Below are 22,375 nucleotides of genomic sequence, written 5' to 3' on the forward strand. Positions count from 1 at the left end.
CGTATCTACACAAAAACCAACAGTTTCGTAAGAATGAACTGCGAGGAAATGCAAAAAAAAAATGTATAAGAATCCGTGAGCTTCAGGGAAAGGAAACAGTTCAATTAAAATAAACATATTAGAAATGAGACAAATCCTGGTGACATAAACATATAACAGAAATTATACGGAATTCTGTATTGTCAAAACTTCAGTGCTTGAACTATAACTCGTACTACATGTGTAAACAAACAGTAGTCTATACAAAGATTGAGACACGAAAATTTCTTATGACGAGAATTATAAGAGATAATGGTTTCTATGGGAAAATGAAGTGCAACTGTTTTCGTTCCCTTATGTACATTTTTATCACTTTAATAGTGCGATCAGTTGTATTTTCATCTGATCCAATTTTGTGAGCCAGTTAATACACCGTGTTTCCATTCTATAAAGAACATTATCGAAAAAAAAAAAAAAAAAAAAAAAAAAAAGACAAAGCAAAGCTTTTAAACACGGTCACGGTAAACAATTACAAGACACAGACATAAATAATAAAACATTTACACCACATCATTGTAAGTGTATATCACAATAAGGAAAGAAATCTAACTTTTCTCGGTATACAAGTAGAAAAACTTGTTTTGTCATTCACTGTTGAGTAGTTTATTATAACAACAACACTCAATTCGAATGTGAAATAATGTCAACCATTTAAATTACACGTAGAGTAACTATATAACATACAGAACACAATATCACCGCAGGTTTTTTTGTGTGTATATTAATTAGAAAATTTTAAACAACTACTTAGTTCATCATTTACTACACTTCATTTCCATACAAATCACATTCATTCGCTTTGATTTCATCTCACACACATGTATATCTTTGACACTAAAGAGTCAGTTATAAAATATGTTCGGAAGCCGGGCGGTGCCATTTGACTTTCTGGTATAGGAAATAACACATATCTGGTGCATTGAAATTCTTGACTACTGAAGTTTTTTTCACAAACATAAACGCGCTTTTGAAACACAAGATATTGTTTAAAGACGGATTAATATATTTTATCTCCAACTACTTTTAATGCTGTGCGGTAAAAGTTAATTTTTATCGCATATCTGGTGACAAAATCCACCAAGGCCTTTGTACTAGGTCCATTAATATTCACACAGCAAGGAAACCATATAGTAAAGAAAGTCACAACATTTATCCATGGGGAGTGCGGTGTGAGGAAAACAGAGTGTTAGTTATGTTTTTGTTGCAAATTCATATCAAGTTATCTGCTTTCCGCTTTAAAGAGTTGATCAGTTGGCGCCGTTTTTTTTCTTCTGAGTTTATCAACCAAGCTAGTGTACAGCCTCTATACGACATTAGGCTTTGGATTGTGTGTAATTACACATTACACCCTATATCCAGCATTATTAACGCTGTTTCTTAACTTTTTTAAAATCAAGTTGATTTCAGATTACTCTCAGTGTCCATCTTCAAAGAGGAAGAATATATACTGTAACAAATTTCGTCATATATCACTGTACTTTCAATTTAACAAATTATGTTGTCAGAAGACTGGGAAACGAAGATCAAAAGCCCTTGAGTTTCTTTGGTATGAAGGCCAGAAAAGTAGCATACGATATCATGAAATGGATTCCCTTCTGCAATCATGCATGCATTTAAACCGATCCATTCTATCTCGCACTAAATTTCCCAAGGGTAAACACGCTTCAACCAAGTGTTTAAGTTTCCAAAACACCCAATCAACATGCTCGCGGGCCAGATTGCCCTAACAATTAACTTAGAACTACCAAAAGCCAGTCCTTGGGACCAAATGGTAGGTTGCACATGCACACAACAGCGACAACAGTTGACAACTAAACTTGTGCGAATAAGGGCATGACAATACACACCACATTTTACAAGGCTATCGAACGTCAAAACGCTTGAAAAAAAGTCACACACAAAATCACTAAGATAAGTGACAAAATGAGCAGTAATCATTGCCTGAAATTAGATCATGCAAATAAACTGAGGGACTTATGAAGGTAGCCCGTAAGTCAGAGATTTCATGAAATATGGAACATACATAGATGTATCGCAGTATGCATTAGTTAACGAGTTCAGATTGGGTCGTTATTTCTCATAACAGGATCCAGAAGAGATATCCCTTATGAACGCGATGTCTTTCAGAAAACCAAGTTGTTGGAAATTTGGATTAAAGCATTTAAGACACTCTTGTCAATAATTCTGTGTGAAATGGTATTTGAACTTGGTGTCGACATTGGGGCGGCTATGAAATGTTTGTTTTCAGTCTATTTTTTGAAAAATATATCGCATACATGGTAGTCTGGGTTTAATGGGTTGCGCATTAAAAATAAAATTCATTATCTTTGTGGCCCTGTAGTTGTGAAGGTACATATAGCTTCTTCATTTAAGACGCTTAGACACACCGTCCATAATATAACAAATATTACAGTTTCAACAAATAAAATATGCAAAAATAACTATCTCCTTTGCTTAAGAAGCTAACAATAAAATGGGACTGTGTGTTTTATAATATTTTCAAATTGTGCAACAATGACTAGATGGAACGAAACTTCAATAAAGAATGATGCGCTTCTGTATTATGGACCTTGTGGTAGGATTATGCATTTACATAGAAGCCATGACGTTTTGGCCTGTCAGTTGTGTCCATACGTTAACCAGCCGGATTATGCGTTTGAGCATATATACAAATCGTAATCTCTGTAAACAGTACATCCAAGAGAAAAAATTAAAATAAATTTATCTGGAACCGAAATGAAAACATAAATACTCTTCATAAAATAAACAGCTTGTGAAAAAAAATTAAGTAACCAGAACGAAAATAGCACGATAACTGTGTTATTGCTACATATCAAAAGATCCTTGGAATAACGAGAACAGTATAACACATTCGAAATTATACGCTTGAGGCATTAAGTACAATACAGCTGCGCAGGGCCTTGTGGCAGCCAGGTAGGCCCCCTATAGTCATTTCGTGTACAAGAGAAATAGAGTAAATTATGATAAACATCGAGATAATAACACACGTGTTCTTCCGTTGCATAGTGCTAGTAAGCCTGGTCTATAACATTACTTAGATGGAATTACTGAGAAAGCACTATTCATACGTGTTGGTATAGAGAAACTGATAATCTCCGCTGTATTTACTTATAACATTTCTTTGCGTGAAATAGAATATTTTTTCATCGTATGCTTGTCATACCAAAACGAGTCTTTACTCGAATGTGGAAATATTTAATTACGATATCTGCGCTGTCATGAAACAGACGAAGCTCAGGTTTATCTCTATTCATGTACACGTGTCCTACTCAAGACGAAATTAACTCTTTACATATGCGGTGGAATCACTCAGAAGCGCCTTGAAAAAACTTGACATGACGCTATGGACTTCTACATTCCCAGTACTTCTAAGAAGCAAACCAAGAACCAAAATTTGACAGCCGACAATCTGAAGTAGCGTTCATACAAAAATGATAAATATATTTCACTGGTATGTGCACGTTGGTCCCACTATACTTTTAAGAACGTTAGTGAGTCGCACTCATCTACAGATCCTCTTTCACATACGAACATGATGCAATGACACGTGGAGATGACGTCACACGGGAAAAATCCTTCCTCCTGCTGAGGAGAGCATTGTAAAGTTCAGATTTCTATTACCCATCTGCAACGGTATTTTAGCATTTATCCAAAATAAAGATTAACATTAAAAACGAACTTAAAAATAACAATAAGTAAAAGAAAAGAATACATCAAAAATGTTGTAATCACATTAACGAACACGGTTACTATATGAGTCGAGAATTTTCGATTACTGGGCACGTGGAAAATTTCTCTTCCCACATGACGGAAAAACACAGCCTGTGAGGTCTCTGATTATGTGGGACACCAGTGATAAAAGTGTTAAAAACAACCAACGTCATATTATCCTAGAGGAGGTTAGCCACGAGGAGCCCGTGGACAGTGGGCACATTCTATACACCATCCATTCACCCAGCAGCCTGCACTTCCAGTCTGTGGGAGAAACACAAACTCATCCAGTCTGCTGACGACAGGACGACTCCTCAACTTGTCTGCGGGGAAATATGTCCAAATTCTGGGGTTCTGTTTGTACTGGTTCCTTGAAAAGGCCCGTCTCCCTTTTCTACTCTCCCGAACTGAGGAGTGAGCTACAGCAGCGCCGTTCTTGCACATGCCATGCCCCTTTACACCTCCACTGCAGAATAGAATATTGCCTATATTTTGTCCTCGGGCCGTAGTTGTGTAATCGTCTGCTTCAGCACCCCATCCCCTCCCCGGGAGAATAGTTATAAACGTTTCCCCGCGCTGAATATATGCCGCCATAACACGAGTATCAAAATAACAGGTAATGGGACTCTCATGAGCACTGTTGTAGTAATTTCTTGTAGATTTGTGAGTTCAAGAATCGAGGGTAGGAATCGCGATGCATTAAGGTGAATATTTGCAGCTGTGCTTCGTCGAATGTATGAGGTGTTGGGTCCACCATATTTCTGTTGATAACTTCCCGAACTCTTGAATCTAAACTAACCTGAAAAAGAGACAAAAAGAAACTGATATGGAATATATTATAACTAAGAACATTTCAAATTAGCAGATCTGCGTAGAGTTGCAAAATCTATCAACTGATTTTTTGTACAGTAACATCATACAATAGTTGCATGGTTTACACGTGTGATCAGTTTCATATTGTTTCATACATATATGTGTAATTTGGCCATGCTAAAACTTCTTAAACCTTTCCATTCATGCTATACAGCCGCTTTACAAGCATGAAAGATGACATCAGGCACTTACCTCCTTAGGAGAAAGTATAGATATGTAATCTTCATATATTAATCTGGCCTTTTCTTCTACAACCTCAGGGTTTTCTTCTTTCTTAAGTTCTTCACATGCTAGCCAGAACAGCATATTTTCTTCGCTATATTCTGATCGTAGAAATTCCCTAAAGACTTTTCGACCTGTTTAAAAGAGAACAAAGGAAATATGCTTTATCCTCGGCCAATCAAAAGAGCCACAATAAACATAAGTATCTAAATTCTTTTGTCCTTCTTACTTCTACATCAGATTTAAACTCATTCACTTAGGTGTTCAAGCTTGAAATAAGGGCCGAAGACAAGTGGAGTTTCAGATTTCTAATATGAATCTACAGTCATGCTATCCTTCCACTTACCATTACTCTTCATGAGTTTTTCAAAGGACTCTCCCCACATCTTGATATCCTCTAGCGTGGGTCTGAAATTAGAACATAAAACATAACATACTCTGTTACATTTTTAATTCAAGGAAGAATTGCCATCGCTGCACATTTCAGTAGTAGGTATAATTAAAAAAACATCTGAGGCAATAATGTTGAACATAAGACACGGACTCTTTTGTAAAGCAGTCCTTCACATTTTACAAGGCAAGTGCAGGCCCTTCGCCGAAGCTTTGCAAAAAAGTATGACAGTTTCAAAAAGTAGGAAATTCCAATAAACAACGACAACCCTTACAAATTATTTTGAAAATTTAAGCAATATCATTCTTTGTCGCCAAGGCGCAAATATATATATATTAAACGTGAAGTTAACTTAAAACATAGGTGTTGATCCAGTATTGTTCGGGGTTTATGGGGAATACGCGGCAGTGTCATTAGAGTATTTTCTACAATTACCACAAAATAACCGTTTTTTTTTTTAAAAAGGAGGGTACTGAACGTGTTTGCAAAATGTCCACTACAACAACGGTAAAACACATATAGCTTTCTGTTGGGAGCTGTTTAAGAGTTGATTACGCAAGGATCAACCACGTATCTGTAACATGCAGAAGGTTTGGAAAAAATGGAAAACATATCAATCTTTTCTTCAAAAACCAATGTACTCTGTACATGTTTAAAGTGTGTCCTACAAAAGGTGTAACTTTTCATTTGGTAACTGTATCCGCATATTGATTATCCCTGTGCTAACATGAGTGGGGGGGAGGGGGGTGTCGACACCATAAAATATTTCCATTACTGCTGATTGTTATCTATCAAACATCTACATATACTTACGGATCATCCTTTTCATTAATTGGTCCTAAAGCCTTTGAACTTTCGGGTCCTTCGTCGCCATTTTTGACTGTAAGGCTGTAATCGTAAATAAGATACGGGTTGAGACAGCTAGCTCAGAGTGCAGTCTCAATCACAATATTTCAAGTTATCTTTAAGAGCAGACTCGAACCTTGCTCTAGTCTGCAAGTGTGTTCATAATGTAAACCGCTCTTAAACGAACATTCCCAGCAACGTTTGAGTTCCGAGTTACCTCCCCTTCATCTCTCACATACTGCGTCCATTTTAATTGAATTAAATTTTTCAAGACATCAATAGCTCTATGATTTTTGTACATGACCAAGGAGGTAAACGCCTAACACAGTATCCCTATCAACATGCAGGACTGACGCAATCCTGCAATGACCAAAATCTGCGAGATGGGACATCTTTGAATTTTGTCATAATCAATATCTTCAAAAATCTTTATTTACAGTACATATTAACAATACCCTAAATCTTAATTGTCTGGTGAAGGAAAGCAATGTAATACCTATATATAAGAAAAATATATTGCAATAAAAGCGCAAGTATGTCCTAAATAAAAGCGAAGGGCAAGTTTCGAGTCCAATCTTAATAATTATCTAGGCCTTAACTTAAGTTTCAAAATCCATCCGCTTTTCCACTTTCTATATTTATAGATAAATAAAAATGTACGATCCCATCGTAGTTAATCAAAGGTTTCAAGAAAAACAATTCTCAAATTCTAAATTAAACGGAGCCATCGATGTACAATCGTCAGATATGTAGTATTGCTTCAGAAAGACGATGTTATTCTTTAAATAATCACATATTCTTTCTTTTCATTGTATGGTGACCAACGAGATATCACTTTATGATAAGAGTAATATTCAAGTAAACTTAAAACAACATTGCTTTCTACAAACAATTCACTGAAAATAATATCGGTACGTAAATTCAGCTAAAACGAAACATGGCAAGAGAAGGGGACATTAAGAGAGAAAATCTACTGCACTACAAGAACACTGAAGCAATTATACAGTAGACTAGAAGAGGCTGTATAGTGGGTAGTAAAAAAAATGGAGAAGCATGTGCCCGAATTAAAAAAAAACAAAAAACAAAAAAAAAAAAACAAAAAAAAAAAACAAAAAAAAAAATACAATTGTATTAAAGTGAAATACAACACTATCAAACTTTTTACATGAAACCTTATACGAAAGAAGTGATAAATAAACAGGGTTTTTAATAAAATATACAAATTATGTGTTTTGGAGTTCTCATTTAGGTCTTTTCATTACCGCTTACATTAAGTGGAAAACTTGAGCAGATTTCTGTCAATGTATGCATGAAACACTGGGCAGATTTGTGACTAAGTTTCCACCATTTTGGAAAAAAAATAACAAATGAATATTGTGAAATGAACGGAGCGGATATTTTCAGACTGATACAGATATAAACATCCACCTTTATCGGATGCTTGCTTAGCTTAAATAATAATAAATTCCATATCTTATGCTATCCATTCAAACCTTTTTTTGGCTAGTGCATAAATCTGTGAGGTATGATAAAATAAACAGGCCACCGAGGGCTTTACGGGAATATGATACAAAAAAATCACTTTTTTATATTCTGAAATTTATTACACTGCGAGGCGTAAATCCTGTATCAGTCTAAGAATGCCGTGGAAAAAAACAATCTAAAAAACACCATGCATTCACCATGAAGAAGAACAACAACAGCACCAACAAAAGCAGCAGGCACGGGACCCTCGGTCATTGGTGTTGGAGGGGGAGGAGGGTGGACTCTCCTGCTGGACATGACTGCCCGACCGGTTATTTCGTAGCCTTATGTCGTTCTCCCCTGAAGTATTGGAGGACTGGCGTCGCATCCTCACGCTCATCTGCAAAAACAAAACGTGACATATATCACTATACCCACACAGATCTCATTCACGGTGAATGTTGTTTAGTAGCTAAGTTTTCTCAAATCCTTTTCAAGAATGTTCTGTGTGCATGCTCCCGAACACATCAAATGCAATCTGTTCGGTTTTAGACTGGGAATATGTAGATTCCCTCGCTTCTATTATTCGTTAGTCCTTATATTCTTGGGTCATAATAAACCACCAACTCGTGTGGATGTTAGTGCAGTGTTATGATTGCTGAAGGTATCTTCCCTTCCATCAATATGGCGTACAAATCCGAACGTCACACATGGAAAGTTCATTGGTAATTAGCCAAAGGTTGGTGGTGTCCTCCCATACATAAAACTAGCAGGCATGGTATAACCGAAAGACAGTACAAAGTAGTACGCTAAAGAATCAATTAAACTTATACAAAATCTTATTCTATTCAAAGAACAACATCGGCCACTGATTAACCAAAGAATAACAGAGACCACTGAATATTCGAAGAATAATAGAGACCACTGATTTAGTGCCATTGCGTTTTTAATGTGTCAAGTCTGAATTTCCCGATTTACAGTGGTTAAGCAATTTATAGACGTCGCAGCATATATTACATTTCTTGTCACTAACATCAAAATGACTGTTTATACCTGGATCATGGGAGATAACCGTGTATGAACCTACAGTGATCTTTGAATACATGTATGTTGATTAAGCATAAAATCTCTCAGCTGTGGTCTCAATGATTACAGATAAGGTCTGCACTTGGGAAATTTGTTATCATAACAAGCGACGATAAGTAGGATCATACATATCATGCGCAAACAGAAGATCAGAAGCGTATCCAAATTTAACATTCTTTGCAATCTGGTCAGCACGGGATGTTGAACTGCAATACTTACATTTTTCGTACGTAAATAAGATAAATCATTAAAATCGGGTATAAACATATCTATTTTAAAACACTGATGGCAAGCTATTAGCTTCTCCCATGAAACGCCTATAACTGTAGTATGCGCATATATAAATATGCACCATGCAATATTGGACCTTCACATGCACAGTATTGGTACCGATTATTCCATGTCAGAAACAGGGACCTCTGGTTTTCGCCCTGGTGATTTATATTAGCCGCTGAAACCATTCACGCAGTAATATAATATAGTTTAAATCCCAGAAAACCTTCTCTCACAGGAACTTGTGAGTGGCGGCACGAGACAAGCACACCGCCATTACAAACTGGCTGCCCACGAACGCAGGCAAAGGCTACCTTCTATATGGCGCAGCAAGATGGTGGAGTGCCTATAGGTCTCGTAATGAACGACAAAGATCGCCGCCGCTGCATGCAGAGGATTCCTCTCATTTGAAAGCAAGCAAACACGGCAATATGTGGGGGGACAAACTGATTCACATATTTCTGGCTTACCTGAAGATTGGCTAGCCAGCGCATCATCCAGTCCAAGGCGAACTGTGGACACGAGTGTGTCGGCTTGTCCGTGGAGTTAGCCACAATTGCTTACCGTCTCACTACACTTTTTCTTATCTGGGCTACCATCGATTTTTATACGCAGTCGAAATCAGCTTCACTGGACAGTCTTACTAATGTGGCTGGCGGGAGACAATGAGGTTATATACACACACACCACACACATATATATTTATGTCTAGAGCTATAATAGGCATTGTTCGTCGTCCATCCGTCCTACCCAACGACTACGTCATCCACTGGCTGTAAGGTTGAGGCGGTTGGCGGACACTGAGTGCCCACTCTCTGCCTCAGCTCGTGGCAGATACACAGTCGGATCGATTCTTCAACACCAAGGGACCGATTCTTTTGACCCTTCACACCGAGGCTAAGCCAGTCTTTCCATACCTAAAGCCGTTATAAATCCAGCAAGGTACGCTCAATTCTCGCTTAATATCTCCCGCTATACTGCCCGCAGTTTCGATAACATAGGCATTCAGAAATGGTGACTATTTGATACTGTAGAATGGCATATTCCTTTATACCTGCACTAGAATGGTTGGTGATGTGGGTAGTGAGTGCGCCTTTGTGCCTTTGAGTTGCAGAAATGGAGGCGTCTGGAAGCTCAGGGTTGGGGATGGGAGTGAAGAGGAAGGTATGGGACATAGCTTGTGGACTGAAGTTGAAAAGAATGAAAATGACACCATCTAGGAAGGCAAGCAGTCATTCGCCACTTCCCTTTCCAAATTAATCCGTGAATCAGACACGCCTTGATGAATACAGAATTGTGACCCATTTGGGGCTTAGACAACGATAATGCCGTCATTTTGAGGGTTGAGTGTGGCCTTCAGACGACACAGAGCTGAGACAAAAAACAAGTTCATCTTATAAAACTGATCTCTGCATCTTCACCAAAACATAAACAAATGCACTATTCGACACTTTGCGTTCATTAATTAATTTAAAGTATACAATTATGGAAGGGTTTTTGCGCTCCAACCATACGAATTGGGTGTATGTGCTCTATCACAAAGTTCAAAATGCACTGTAGATCTGCACTGCATAGCAAGAATGTAAAAAAAACAATAAGAAGTGAAATGTCGTTCGTAATCCAAACATTTTGTCAAAACGATCATAGGATTATGGTTTTTATTGATCTGCTGCTAAAGTGACGTAATAAATAGTATTTTTTCGGGTCATCTTAATGGTTCTCCCATATCCACTTCATCTGCATGTATGACAGGTTGTGTCTTCTCTTTTTAAACATAAACTAGTGATAAACACATCGCATATTATAAATAAACCTGAAACTATACCTACAACGTTGTTTTTCCAGTGAAATTATCAGTATTATTATGACCTTCTTGGGGGTCAAAAGTCGTTGTTATCGGTTACTATTGTGGCTGTGCACACTGTGACTGTTATGATTCCTGTTGGAGAAAGGTCTCCAGGCACCAACGAAGCTGATGGTCATTGGCGTAACAAGATTCAAAATCTTCACGAGTTCGACACATGTGGGATCCATACTTCGACGAGACGCATAACATATAGCTTGTACATACTTTTCCTTGTCATCTTATCCTTACAATACCCGAAATTTATTTGAAAAGAAGTTAAAATAAGCGTTATGTTTTAATATTCACAGACACTATACAGAAGAAGTAGGAAGCTATATCGCAATATATCACATCTGATACACAAATATATTTATAGAGCAGCCAGTAACCAAAACCCTGCCCTACCTAATCGATAAATCTGTATATACTGCATGGAACTGAAGATCACACGTTGGCTATATCAGTAATGTTATTTCAGTGATTTGCTTTGCAGGACAAGGGATATAAGTAACAAAAATCAGCAAAGCATTACATATACACTGTTTGCTGAAATCACAAAAAGTCATGTTTTTATTTACATTATGGAGAAGATGGTGCCAATTGGTTTAAAGTTATTAGTCAGATGAATTAAATAGTGATGAACATGAGAGATATACCCGAGTAAGCATTCAATTAACACCCTTCATTCTAATGCTTCGCAAACACAACCTGCGTAATTCGGCTAGTAAACACAGAGGTATTACGCAACGAAATATATCAATATTCCGACCACGTCAATAAGTTTGCGTGCGAACCATTGAGGGCATATGTGGATTTAATTCCTCGGCAAATAGCGAGTGAAAAAATGCCATAGCTAACTAGAAGCAAAAAACGCCATGTTAACAGAAGCAGGGCGAGTTATGGGATTACTTGTCTTTAAATGTGCGTGTATTCTATCATTTTCAAGCTTGGTATCTCGGGAGCTCGCGTCACTAAGGCAACAGTTGGCCACTGCTTTGTAGTCAATGGATCGCCTACCGGTCTAGTGACGTCAACACAAGAATCATGAATGAGTCGCGTACGCACACAACTGCCGTATATGGTAGATGAAGCAAATGGCGAAAAGCAATGGATTAAGTGCTCGGTAATTTATTTCTGTTAAGCCAAGGACAATATCCAAGAACAACAAGCGAATATGATAAATCCTGATATACTGGACTAAACTAAACTAAAAAGTACAAAACCAGGTAACTTGTCTCGTCTGCTAAATCATACATATATTGTTTCTACCTACATATCCTGTATTACATAGGTCATGTTGATTGATCGCTGAAAAATCGACACCCATTTTCTATAAATCATGGCACCAAAATACAGTTCTAAATGACAGATGACATCGCGTTAGAAGTATTATAAGCCCTACTGTTTGATCAATGATAAACAATTCATACTATTAATGGAGAAAAAATGCGAATTTGAGAGTTAACAAGTCACCATGTATACGGAAACGCCACAATATGGCTGGAATATAGGCGAACTGGCTCTTAAGTATTTGCATATATATATATCTATATTATTTCAACCTATACAGCGAAATGATATAAGTGGGAAAGAATAGTCCTATCAGCTGAAAATACGTGTTGTACATATTGCTAATGTCATCATTTCGGAGAGGAGTTCGAAACAGGTCAGTCTGGTTCATCTAAATATATATATTATCCTTTCTTGTCAAGTATTCCTTAATGTGTTTCTCTTACATAAACATTACCTAGAATGCCTCTTGACCAAATGAGATCAAATGATAAAATGCATCTTTTGCTGGTTCGGCTGCACTTTTAAGTCAGGCACTTAGCAAAGGGCTGTGGTTTAACTCCAGGCACTCCGGCTTCGGCAACCAACAAAAGACAACCTCGTCGTTTAAGCGTTTAAGCGAAAAGTTCAGTACGCCGAACTTATTCAAGAAAGTGAATAATAAGATGTAGTACAACATAGTACTTCACTATTCACTAATCCAGGTCTGGTGAATGGTTGCGTGTTGTGCTGAGATAAAGATGTAAACAAAACGAATGATAGGTCACAATTATAGCATGTTAATTGGTTTTGCACTTCATATGATACTGTCCACATATGATGCCGTGTTTTCGTAGTTTAAACTCTCTCTATACTGAGACGTTTTATCATTGGCATTAACTGCAATTCACCAGCCCCGCCTGAGACCACGTTGCCATGGAGATAGCTATAATCTTATTCATCCAAATTTCACCTGCCTCTGAGAAATAAATGGCTCTTTACCACTGTGAGTGGAGATAACGATTTGTTTGCACTAGCCATGTCCACCATGAATGACAGAGTATTTAAGTCTAAATTTGGAATGCCTCGCTACATATCATGTCACTGCTAGCTCCACAGAACAGAGCGAATGCAAAAGTGATAGATGTATTTGTATTTTCAATGCGTATCCCTGAAATGCTAGCCAGAATAATTAAAATAGACTTGATTTCAAGAAACAAAGCGGGGCATCTCTAAATGTTTGCAGTCAGTAAATTAAAACTACATCCTCTTAGTTAAATGTTGTAAATAGGACTGTAAGTCTTCCAAACCAAACTTTCACTGACTGAGACTTTCTCCTTTTTTACTTCCTTCAGGTTAATAGTCTTAAGAGGATGATTACTGCAGAATAACTCTTAATTCTTGTCTTTCGGTAACAATAACTAACATAAAGTACTCCGCGATGAATTTTTCACCATATCAACCAATGGTTCGCTGCGGTTTGTGTTATTCCAGCAAAAAGCGGATTCTCAGTTAGACCTTGCCTTTGAAATAGACACCCCAAAATATATTACAGGAATGTGATTTTTGATGCCACGAATGGAACTTCAGTACTGTATTATGCTGTACAAGCCTCTCTCAAAATGTATACATTTGACATTCTAAAACTTGGAATATGGTAGCAATCGATGCACAGTTCAAGAGAACATAAGGCAATGAACATAGGACAACATATTATGTTATTAATCTGAATAAAAAATACACTCTCATGGATGAAATTATAGGCCATGCAGGGTGCTTAAAGTACTTTAAATCTGTCCAAGATATGTACCCTGCAGAGAACAGCATTTCTTAAATGGGCCATTGTTTGCTCAAATCACATAAATATGATCCTGTATGATCCTAGCTTATTTTACATGGTGGAGAAAAAAATTGCACACATAAATCCACCATCTGAAGAGTATTTACATTTCAAAGACCACTCTGTTCTGAAATTTTTCGATTGACATTGTTTCACCTAATTAATTAATTTTCTCCAATTTCAGGTCTGCGTATCATTGGCAGGGAAACTTATATCTAACCATGCCATATAAGGAATGTTTAAAAAAAAAAAACAAACCCTGTGACGTGGGAGGAATGCTAAAGATACCACTTCCGGCTAAGCTAGAAAGGTTGATTTGAACAGGGAAGATGAAACATCTTGATGAACAGGTCTAATGAGAGAGGACAGGTGGTGCCTCTTCACCCATCTTCCAGTGATGGCGGTGTATGGAGGCCCAGTTCATTTGCCTGACTGGTGTTCAACGCTGCAGTCACTGACATGTATACTATCAGGCAGGTTTAAGGGTGGAAGAAACCGATGTGACCAGTAAACCACCGATCGCCGTGCCTGTCCAACTCCCTGAGTTTAATCTACAGACGAAGCTGTGGGAGCTGGAATCGAACACGCACTCTCATTGGTCAATGGCCAGGCAGTTGAAGTAAGCCAGCCCTTTAACCGTCTGAACCAGTCAGAGCCCTTGGAGACTTATTGAGCTCATCACTCAACATTACAAATCATGCGATGGATGCCAACTAGGCCATGTTTGGTTTTCATTCATGGTTCATGCGAAGGTCTGTTCTGGGATACGCCTTTTTTATTCTTCATGGGGAAAGAGATTACACGCTGTTCCAGGAAGAATGCCATACGCTCCAATGTTTAGGGTCTGAGGTCAATGATGGAAAAAGTCCAGAATTTGCTTTACAAGTGAGTCTAAATCTGCTTTAACCCGGGTTTTAGGGCCGTCTCTGCATCACGCTGAATAAAATGAATTGAGATCAAAGCGTAACGAAAATATATATTTTGATTAATGACAACTTATAAATTAGCACAGTATAAATTTGAATACTGATTAAACTTACGGAACTAAATCTTTCCTTAAATCTTTATTGTATAATTGCAAACTGTGCCTCCTCTACGCATGACTATCTTACTTTCTTAGTGTGTTTGTATGCATGTGTGCTTGGGAATTTAACGTCATACTTAACAATGTCTCACTCATATATGTTTCACTCATATATGTACACATATTGTGTCTTCTTGCGGCAAGGCGATTCCAAGACGCCAAAGTTTTGCCGCCATTCAAGCCTAATGTTGAAGGCACAAGACATGACACCCCACCCAGTCACATCATACTGAAAGCGGGCCATCCAGTTATTTTACCACTGAGTGTCAATTCACTATAAGTAATTACGTATTTACAGTTTTATAAGGGGTTTAGTTTAGCAATCTGTGTTGACATGGCTGTAAAATATCCATGAAATTCTAAAATGAATCATGTTAACAAATCCATAGCTCACTGTTTTTGTAAGAACAGATATATGAATAGTCTGTAAGAAATGAAATCAAGTCCACATTCAACCTGAATATATTAAGCTGTATAATCAGTAATAAAATAAATATTAGTTTGATCCATTATTACTTTTATTAATATAATTGCAAATACAAAATTTCCCATAAATGCCTATATAAGAAACCATCTTTACTAAGAATACAATGTTCAATATCTGCTACCTGCATGGAGCAAATTTAGTCTGCCTGTATTGAAGACCACACTAGAGTGATTAGAATGCCAACGACTCGTTTAACCCACGGCAGGCATGATATAGTCTACCGGATGAAAGGAAATAGCAGCGGGTGTTTTCGCTCCCTTGAACGAGTAACCAGTAAGATGCTTGACATAAATGTTGATGTAAGGGGCAGGCCGCGTGCGTCCCCAGTGCAGTTAGCACAGCTGAGCCCTTAACGCCCCGAGTCCCGAATCAATCATGCCCAGTGTTTATCTAGGCGAAATAAAGATGCTTTCTTCCTAGTTGTGGAGAAGGAATCGATAGTTTGTCCCATGATCGATATTATTTGAATCAGGGGAGACAAATCTCGTGTAGTGTCGGCTCTCTGAGACACGTCTGAACCCACGACCTTGCATCTCTTCAATTCACATTGTGGTCCAACTCAAGTCACCCGACTGCGTTTATCGAGTTGACACTCTACTCGACAAGTAATGTACGATAATTACAGCCAATCGAACAACTGGTTACAGGAAATACGAAAAGGGCTACCACTAGATCGAGTGCTCATTTACACAGCCGGCTTAATGTGGGCAACTCGATTAATGACTGACTAGAATCTGACTTGCAGAAACTTTTGTAACTGGTCTTACCTTTATATTAAAAAACGCCAGTTAAAAGGTTTCCCTAAATATACTATAGTCTTCCTAGAATTATGTACGAATGAATATGGTATAATAGGCAATGACCCAGTCTGTTGCGGTACAGCACAATGGTCACCATACATACATTTATTTATTTGATAGGAATTTCCCTTACATACAACGGAGACCAGCATTACAAATTTTTAAGAAATAACTAGCCGAGAATTGATGCCATCTAGTATATATCTATTTTCTAGTTTAGAAGTGAACACACATACGACAGAGAAACACAAAAGAAAGTTTTAGCATTACATCCTAGACTATTACAGTTGACGGCGAAAACTTACTATACCCTGTGTCAGCTTTATAACACCAAAAACAGATAAGAGTTTCTATAGACAGGCTATTAAAGAGCAGATTTAGATAGGTTATGAGAATACGTGACCAGGCACTACTGTTACACCTCAAAAGCGATCAAAGGTAAATACAACATAAAACTGATGCGAATAATAGATATGGCATCTTAACTACAGCCATCCTCGGTCTTGAATATTTTATGCAGTTTTATATGACCATGTCGACAAACATCATGGATTTCCATTCACTAAGTCCAGGGATATGGCGGTCGACAAAGCAAACAATGCTGTAATATATTAGACGACAACAAAAACCGAACGTAAATCTTTCCATTTAAAGTTTCCTGTAATTTTACCGAATCTAATCCGATCTACGATGCGCTGTTTGTTACCAAATCTCCCTCTGCACATATTTTGTCATCGTACTGGTCAAGAATTTATGTCAGAACTGAGCAGTAAACAGTGGCAGGATACACCATTCAGTCTTCTCTGAGTGAACAGCTTATCAGCGAAGTGGCTCATTCAAGGCACAGACGTTGAATCTCACAGTTACCATAATCTAGGCTATAAACTGTACCGAGCCTTATTTTTTTTACCTCACGTAAACATACATCTAAGGCAAACATGTCGATAAATCTTGTGTTGAGAAACTTTCACTCCAAATTCGAAACACATTTAGAATGTCTGAAGAGGTGTCGATATACATAACTCGAGTGAGGTAGGCAATTATGCCTATACACACCAGTGCTACACAAAACTGATAAGTCTGCAAAAAGAGTACTCTCGGGCTTTGTTCTTGACAACTTTCTACTTGTGGTTTAACATTTCTTAAGACATACTTCTCATAAAACCAACAGAAAGGAAGACATCAATCGCTAAAGTCCAGCAAGACGGCAGGTGGCTTAAGCACTGTATAACGCCATTGACTATCACCTCGGCTCGCTGGCTGTAGCCTGCACGGTGTTTCTAGGTCAACTGGTTCCAGCGACCTAGATAAATCGACCTAATTTCGCCGCGAGCACTTTTGGAATACGCGGCGCGCGTATCTAACACCATCACCCAGCCAGTCATATGGAAGATACGGAGAGATATGGGGGGAATGGTCACATCACAACCCGCTGTATATATATATATATATATATATATATATATATATATATATATATACACACACTCACAAGGTCCAAGCTGCTTAATGTACAATTACCGCCTTCCGTCAGCAAAAATTTCCACATAATTAGACAGGCTTAGATTTATGAGAAACGCCAAATAATGATTTACACGATTCCGCTACTTTTGCATCTGAGTTCAGAAGCGTCATATAATAGTCTCATACAGGACAAATATTACCCAACAAATATTACCCGAAATATAGATGTCATAGGCTGCAGATCAGGGATCTAAATTGAGAATGGGGTAAGATGTGTTGCCATCATATCCCACAGCTGTTCAGTCTGGCTATATCAGATCTCCGACGAAGGAAACATTACCATAAATTTAGACGATAATGCGATTTTTCTCTAATTCAACTTCAGTGCCTAATAGCCAGGGTCAAGCGCATGAACTGTTATTTTTTACAAGTGCTGCACAGCGACCGTGTGAAATTGTTTTGCAAGACAACGCTAGTAATTAAGCCTGACCTCTGATAGAAACCTTGCACACCTAGCACAAGCCTCCCTGAGGAGAGAGAGTCAAAAATCAATACTATTTGGCCAAGAATGCGAAGAACGTTATACAATAAAGCAGGTGCGCCAGGACGGAAGCAAGAAAAGAAACATGCAGTGATGTGAGTAGCGTTCATTCCATCCTTTGCCATTCTGTCAGGAGAAATATTTACGCAGCCAACAGAGGTCATACACAATCCTAAAACAAGCGACATGTGTCTCAACCTTACAGTATCAAAAAAGCAGAGAGAATTGTTGCGTTCATTAGTGAATCGTGATGCTTTCTATGCCCGTTGTTAGAAATCTAGTGGACAAACACAACATATCCCCGACATCTCACAGGGAACATCCTCTCACATAAACTCCTTTCGGATCGGCGGCAAAAGGCAGAAGATGTCAGGTCTTGACTTACAATGTTGCTTTGAGAGAAGGAGGGATGGGCAAGATAAGGAATTGATTTGTTTAAAAGGCCTCATTCAGAGCTGGCTGCCTGTGCCTGTTATTGGTTTTGCTGTGTTTAAGGTAGGCATAAACTGCCGAGTCTCTGGCTGATACATCAACGTCTGCCAGTGATATGCTATTGTGCCCGTCCAGTCTTGCTAAGAAGCATTTATTGGCCTAACGATCCGGGCTGGTTCTTCGGCAACAGTAAGCGGTAACTCATTGGTATTGTATTGATTTATCGCATGGAGGAAATGCCTTCCACAAAAATATGGCAACATGACAATCAAAGAATGGACAGAGCCAAGACAATCTTTTGTAGATACAGATTACTGCCTCCATGACACAGCTCTGCTGTACATCCACTACAACGCATTGGTCTGTCAATAGGAGAAAAGAGTGACAGGGGCATTTTGATTTGTCCACCACTCTTGGTCAGCAACTACAACTCAGCCTTGGGTGCAATGACTTCAGGCCAATTCCAGATATTTAATTTTGGAAGTCGATGTTTTATTAAATTACGTAGTGTGGACAAATTACTTCGCAGATTCACATTGTACTAACCACACAAATCTCTCAATGCACATATAACTGGCATTTAACTGGGTGCTTCAGTGGAATGTGACATTTCATTTCTGTCCCAATACTCAGGACTGCTAGCGATAATCTTTGCTCACTTCTGGACGTTGGGTTTGCTGCAAAGTGATTTTGAAATTATGTGTAAGTCAGTCATGAGTGTCGGTTTGTGGGTAATTTGAAGATGAGCTTGGTACAGTCCTCAAAGTAAAATGGTTGATCATATTACAAAAATTAAACAACTGCAATATTAAAATAGCTCGAATATTAGCTTTATAGTAGTAATGTTCTTTAGGGTTTTGAAATTTACTGTAGAGCAATTAGAGAAATAATGCGGCAGAATTTTTATATTTCATAGCTAACTGTAACATACAGCCAATTTCCGCACCTTAATGGAAGTCGCACAAATCCAAAACTATTAACTGATACAGTCAAATCACGCTGATGTGTCTCACAGCGTATAACAGTTACACAAAGTGAATGTGAACATGCCGATCATAGTTGTATTCCCGTGACCTAGATTTGCAAAGAGTTCTGAAGACGTGGCGAGTAGCCAATGGTAGAGAGTCAGCACGCTTCAGTGCTAAGCTGTATGGTTTGGGGGCTTAGACGAATGCTAGTTCACAGCCACCTGTTCCAAGATCATGGGACATAAGACTGACTGAATACAGGATCGGGTGTCTAGACAACACAATTAGAAATTTATGGTCGATGAACGTTTTTGCCTTATTACTGCCAAAGCTACACGTGTTGTTGTTTACGAATTTACCTAAAATTAGTAATTAATAACATATGAAGCACAGTCATCAGAAAGCAAAAGTTCATGGCAGCGATCTTTTCAAAGATTCAGAGTTTAGGACTGTAAACATTCACCCAGCTTTAAGTGAATTCATGACGTTGAATTCTGATTTCTGGAAATATTCATCCCCAATGAATGAGAAAAAATTGTTTCCCGTTAACATAAAGGGTAACAGAAACATAGGATGTAACAAATGCCTTGTAGCATTTGTTAGATTTGTTAGATGAGTTATGTGACTATTTAATGAAGGTCAAGGTTATTAAATCAAAAACTCTTCTTAGGTATTACAATGAGTATAATTCTATTGTAAGTATATATGGACAGAGCTTTCAGAATCTCCCGCGCTCTGCTCCATTGAATGTCTAATTACCTTTAGCCTAGTCCTAGGGGTTGTATATTCGTCGTGTTGAATTAGGTCGCCACGTCGGCTATATGAACATTTGCAACCAAAGTTCAACTGAGATACGTACTTTAATTATCGACAAATTATAATCTAGTATGGTGGACGATGTGGATACTGATTTCATTCATTCGCCTAAAGCATTCCTTACGTCTTTCCATCGCCATTAAAAACCATCGACTTCTTCTCTTTGCATTAATACGTCCTAATTTCGTACTTCATACATTTTCTTAGTTCTTTGGTAGTTTGTGTTGAACGTCGTTTTGAGAAACAGCCTTGCGATTAATGACCTGGAACATTCATTTTTGCTGGCTGCTTTTACACCAATGTTTGTTTTGACGCACAGACAAGGATGCATAACACTGAAAGTACATGACTTACAGATATGTAATTTCAGTTGGGTAAAAACATACCATTCCGTTACAACAGATAAACAAGCATTACTGTTTTCATAAGCTAAAAGATATCTAATAATAATATGCTGTATCTCTATCAGAGCAACACATAATTGGTAATAATCAAGACCTCGGCCCTGGAACCACTGAAATAAATAAAGAAAAGTTTTTCGATGTTTTCTGCGTGACACGGAGTGTCATCGATTGCCCTTCCATTACGACTTGAAAGGTTATGCATATATTTGTTGTTAGCCATTGGTAATGCGGGTAAGTGCGCATTTAGCTAACAGCTAAAGCCCCCGTAGTAGGATCAATCGGTTGATAGATACAAGACAGATGTTGTGGACAGAAGCGATCGATGGCATGATCAGAGCGACATACACTGTTAAACATGGGCTTGATTTTACGGGGGATATGCCAGGCACATATGTCAGAAGCTGAGCTAGGAAAGAACTTAGGCCACGTCCAGGGAACCAGGCTAGCCAATTTAAACGTATCGAAAAAGCAGATCTGCGGAGCTTAAGTTGCCAACTACCTTGATGGTTGATAATGTCTGTGAGCTGTTAATTATCGCTGACTAGGGATCATTGGATGTTAACGGTCCTGTCATAGAATATCATCTCAACCAGACCGAAGGCGAAACAAAAACATTCGTATACATTATTGGGAGAACAAATGTTCAAAAGCAATTGAAAGTCTTGGCCATAGAAGAATACACCAGGAGTCAAGAGCATCGTGTATATGAACAGGACGTTCTTTTATCGGGCGTCTCTTTTATATTTACCATCTTAGTCACTCGCCATGATTTCTTTCAACGAAATGCTTTACATCTCATCCCATTCTCTATGAAAAATGGTTTTCTTTCAAACTACTTGTTCGAGGAACCACTTGTTCCTCTATACCACAACATATAGCGAAGTATAGCGCTTTAGCCTATTTCACTGGTGCAATACATGTAGCTAAGTAGATGCCAAATGCACTCAAACTGATCTCATTTGTACACAAACAATAACAGTTTCACTGTTTCAGAACGAATGAATCATACTGAACATCTACCTTTAAGATTGTCTCAGTGCTGTTGTTACCTATGTGACGTAACTGTACCGTATTTTTGACATTTTAAGATTATATTTTAAACAAACTGGTCAAGCCATATCAACTACCAGTTCTAATCTTCAAGACTCTTACATTTGGAAGTATACACCGTCCTGTTAAGCGCGCTTAAGATAAACAATGTATTACATCTGCAGCGAGGTCCTTGAGACACTTGTATTAAGTGAATCTGTGACAATTTGTATTCATTATTAAGTATTAAGGAAGAAATGTAATCACATATAAAATATGAAATGGCATAAAAGTGAACCTGCTGTTCTTACCTCTTATGATCTCAAGTCCACTTCCACATCACACTCTTTTCGATGTCTGATAATTATTAACATTGTCTGAAACAAAAGAAAGATCAGATGCCATTGTAAATGTTGTCAAATAGAGAGAACTGAGTCCTAAATTCAACATTCTTCCCTAATATACGAGA

At 38.0% G+C, this 22,375-nt stretch overlaps 1 protein-coding gene across 2 annotated transcripts in view; it reads right to left on the reverse strand.

The window, feature by feature from the left end:
• Window positions 1–493: 493 nt before the first annotated feature.
• Window positions 494–22,375, reverse strand: part of LOC135469990 (regulator of G-protein signaling 17-like) — a 56,135-nt gene continuing 34,253 nt past the window's right edge. The window contains exons 2-7 of one of the 2 annotated variants that reach the window (XM_064748670.1): window positions 22,218–22,283; window positions 7,786–7,967; window positions 6,071–6,145; window positions 5,213–5,274; window positions 4,837–5,000; window positions 494–4,570 (exon numbers count right to left, since the gene is read on the reverse strand). In XM_064748670.1, the coding sequence (XP_064604740.1) occupies window positions 4,400–4,570; window positions 4,837–5,000; window positions 5,213–5,274; window positions 6,071–6,145; window positions 7,786–7,967 (654 nt within the window). In that variant the 5' untranslated portion in view covers window positions 22,218–22,283 and the 3' untranslated portion in view covers window positions 494–4,399. Of the gene's footprint in view, window positions 4,571–4,836; window positions 5,001–5,212; window positions 5,275–6,070; window positions 6,146–7,785; window positions 7,968–9,396; window positions 9,534–22,217; window positions 22,284–22,375 lie in introns of those variants that run through there. The other variant, XM_064748669.1, reaches the window with a different exon arrangement.

The sequence above is a fragment of the Liolophura sinensis genome, chromosome 7 (assembly GCF_032854445.1).
Source record: "Liolophura sinensis isolate JHLJ2023 chromosome 7, CUHK_Ljap_v2, whole genome shotgun sequence".
NCBI classification, from domain to species: Eukaryota; Metazoa; Mollusca; class Polyplacophora; order Chitonida; family Chitonidae; genus Liolophura; species Liolophura sinensis.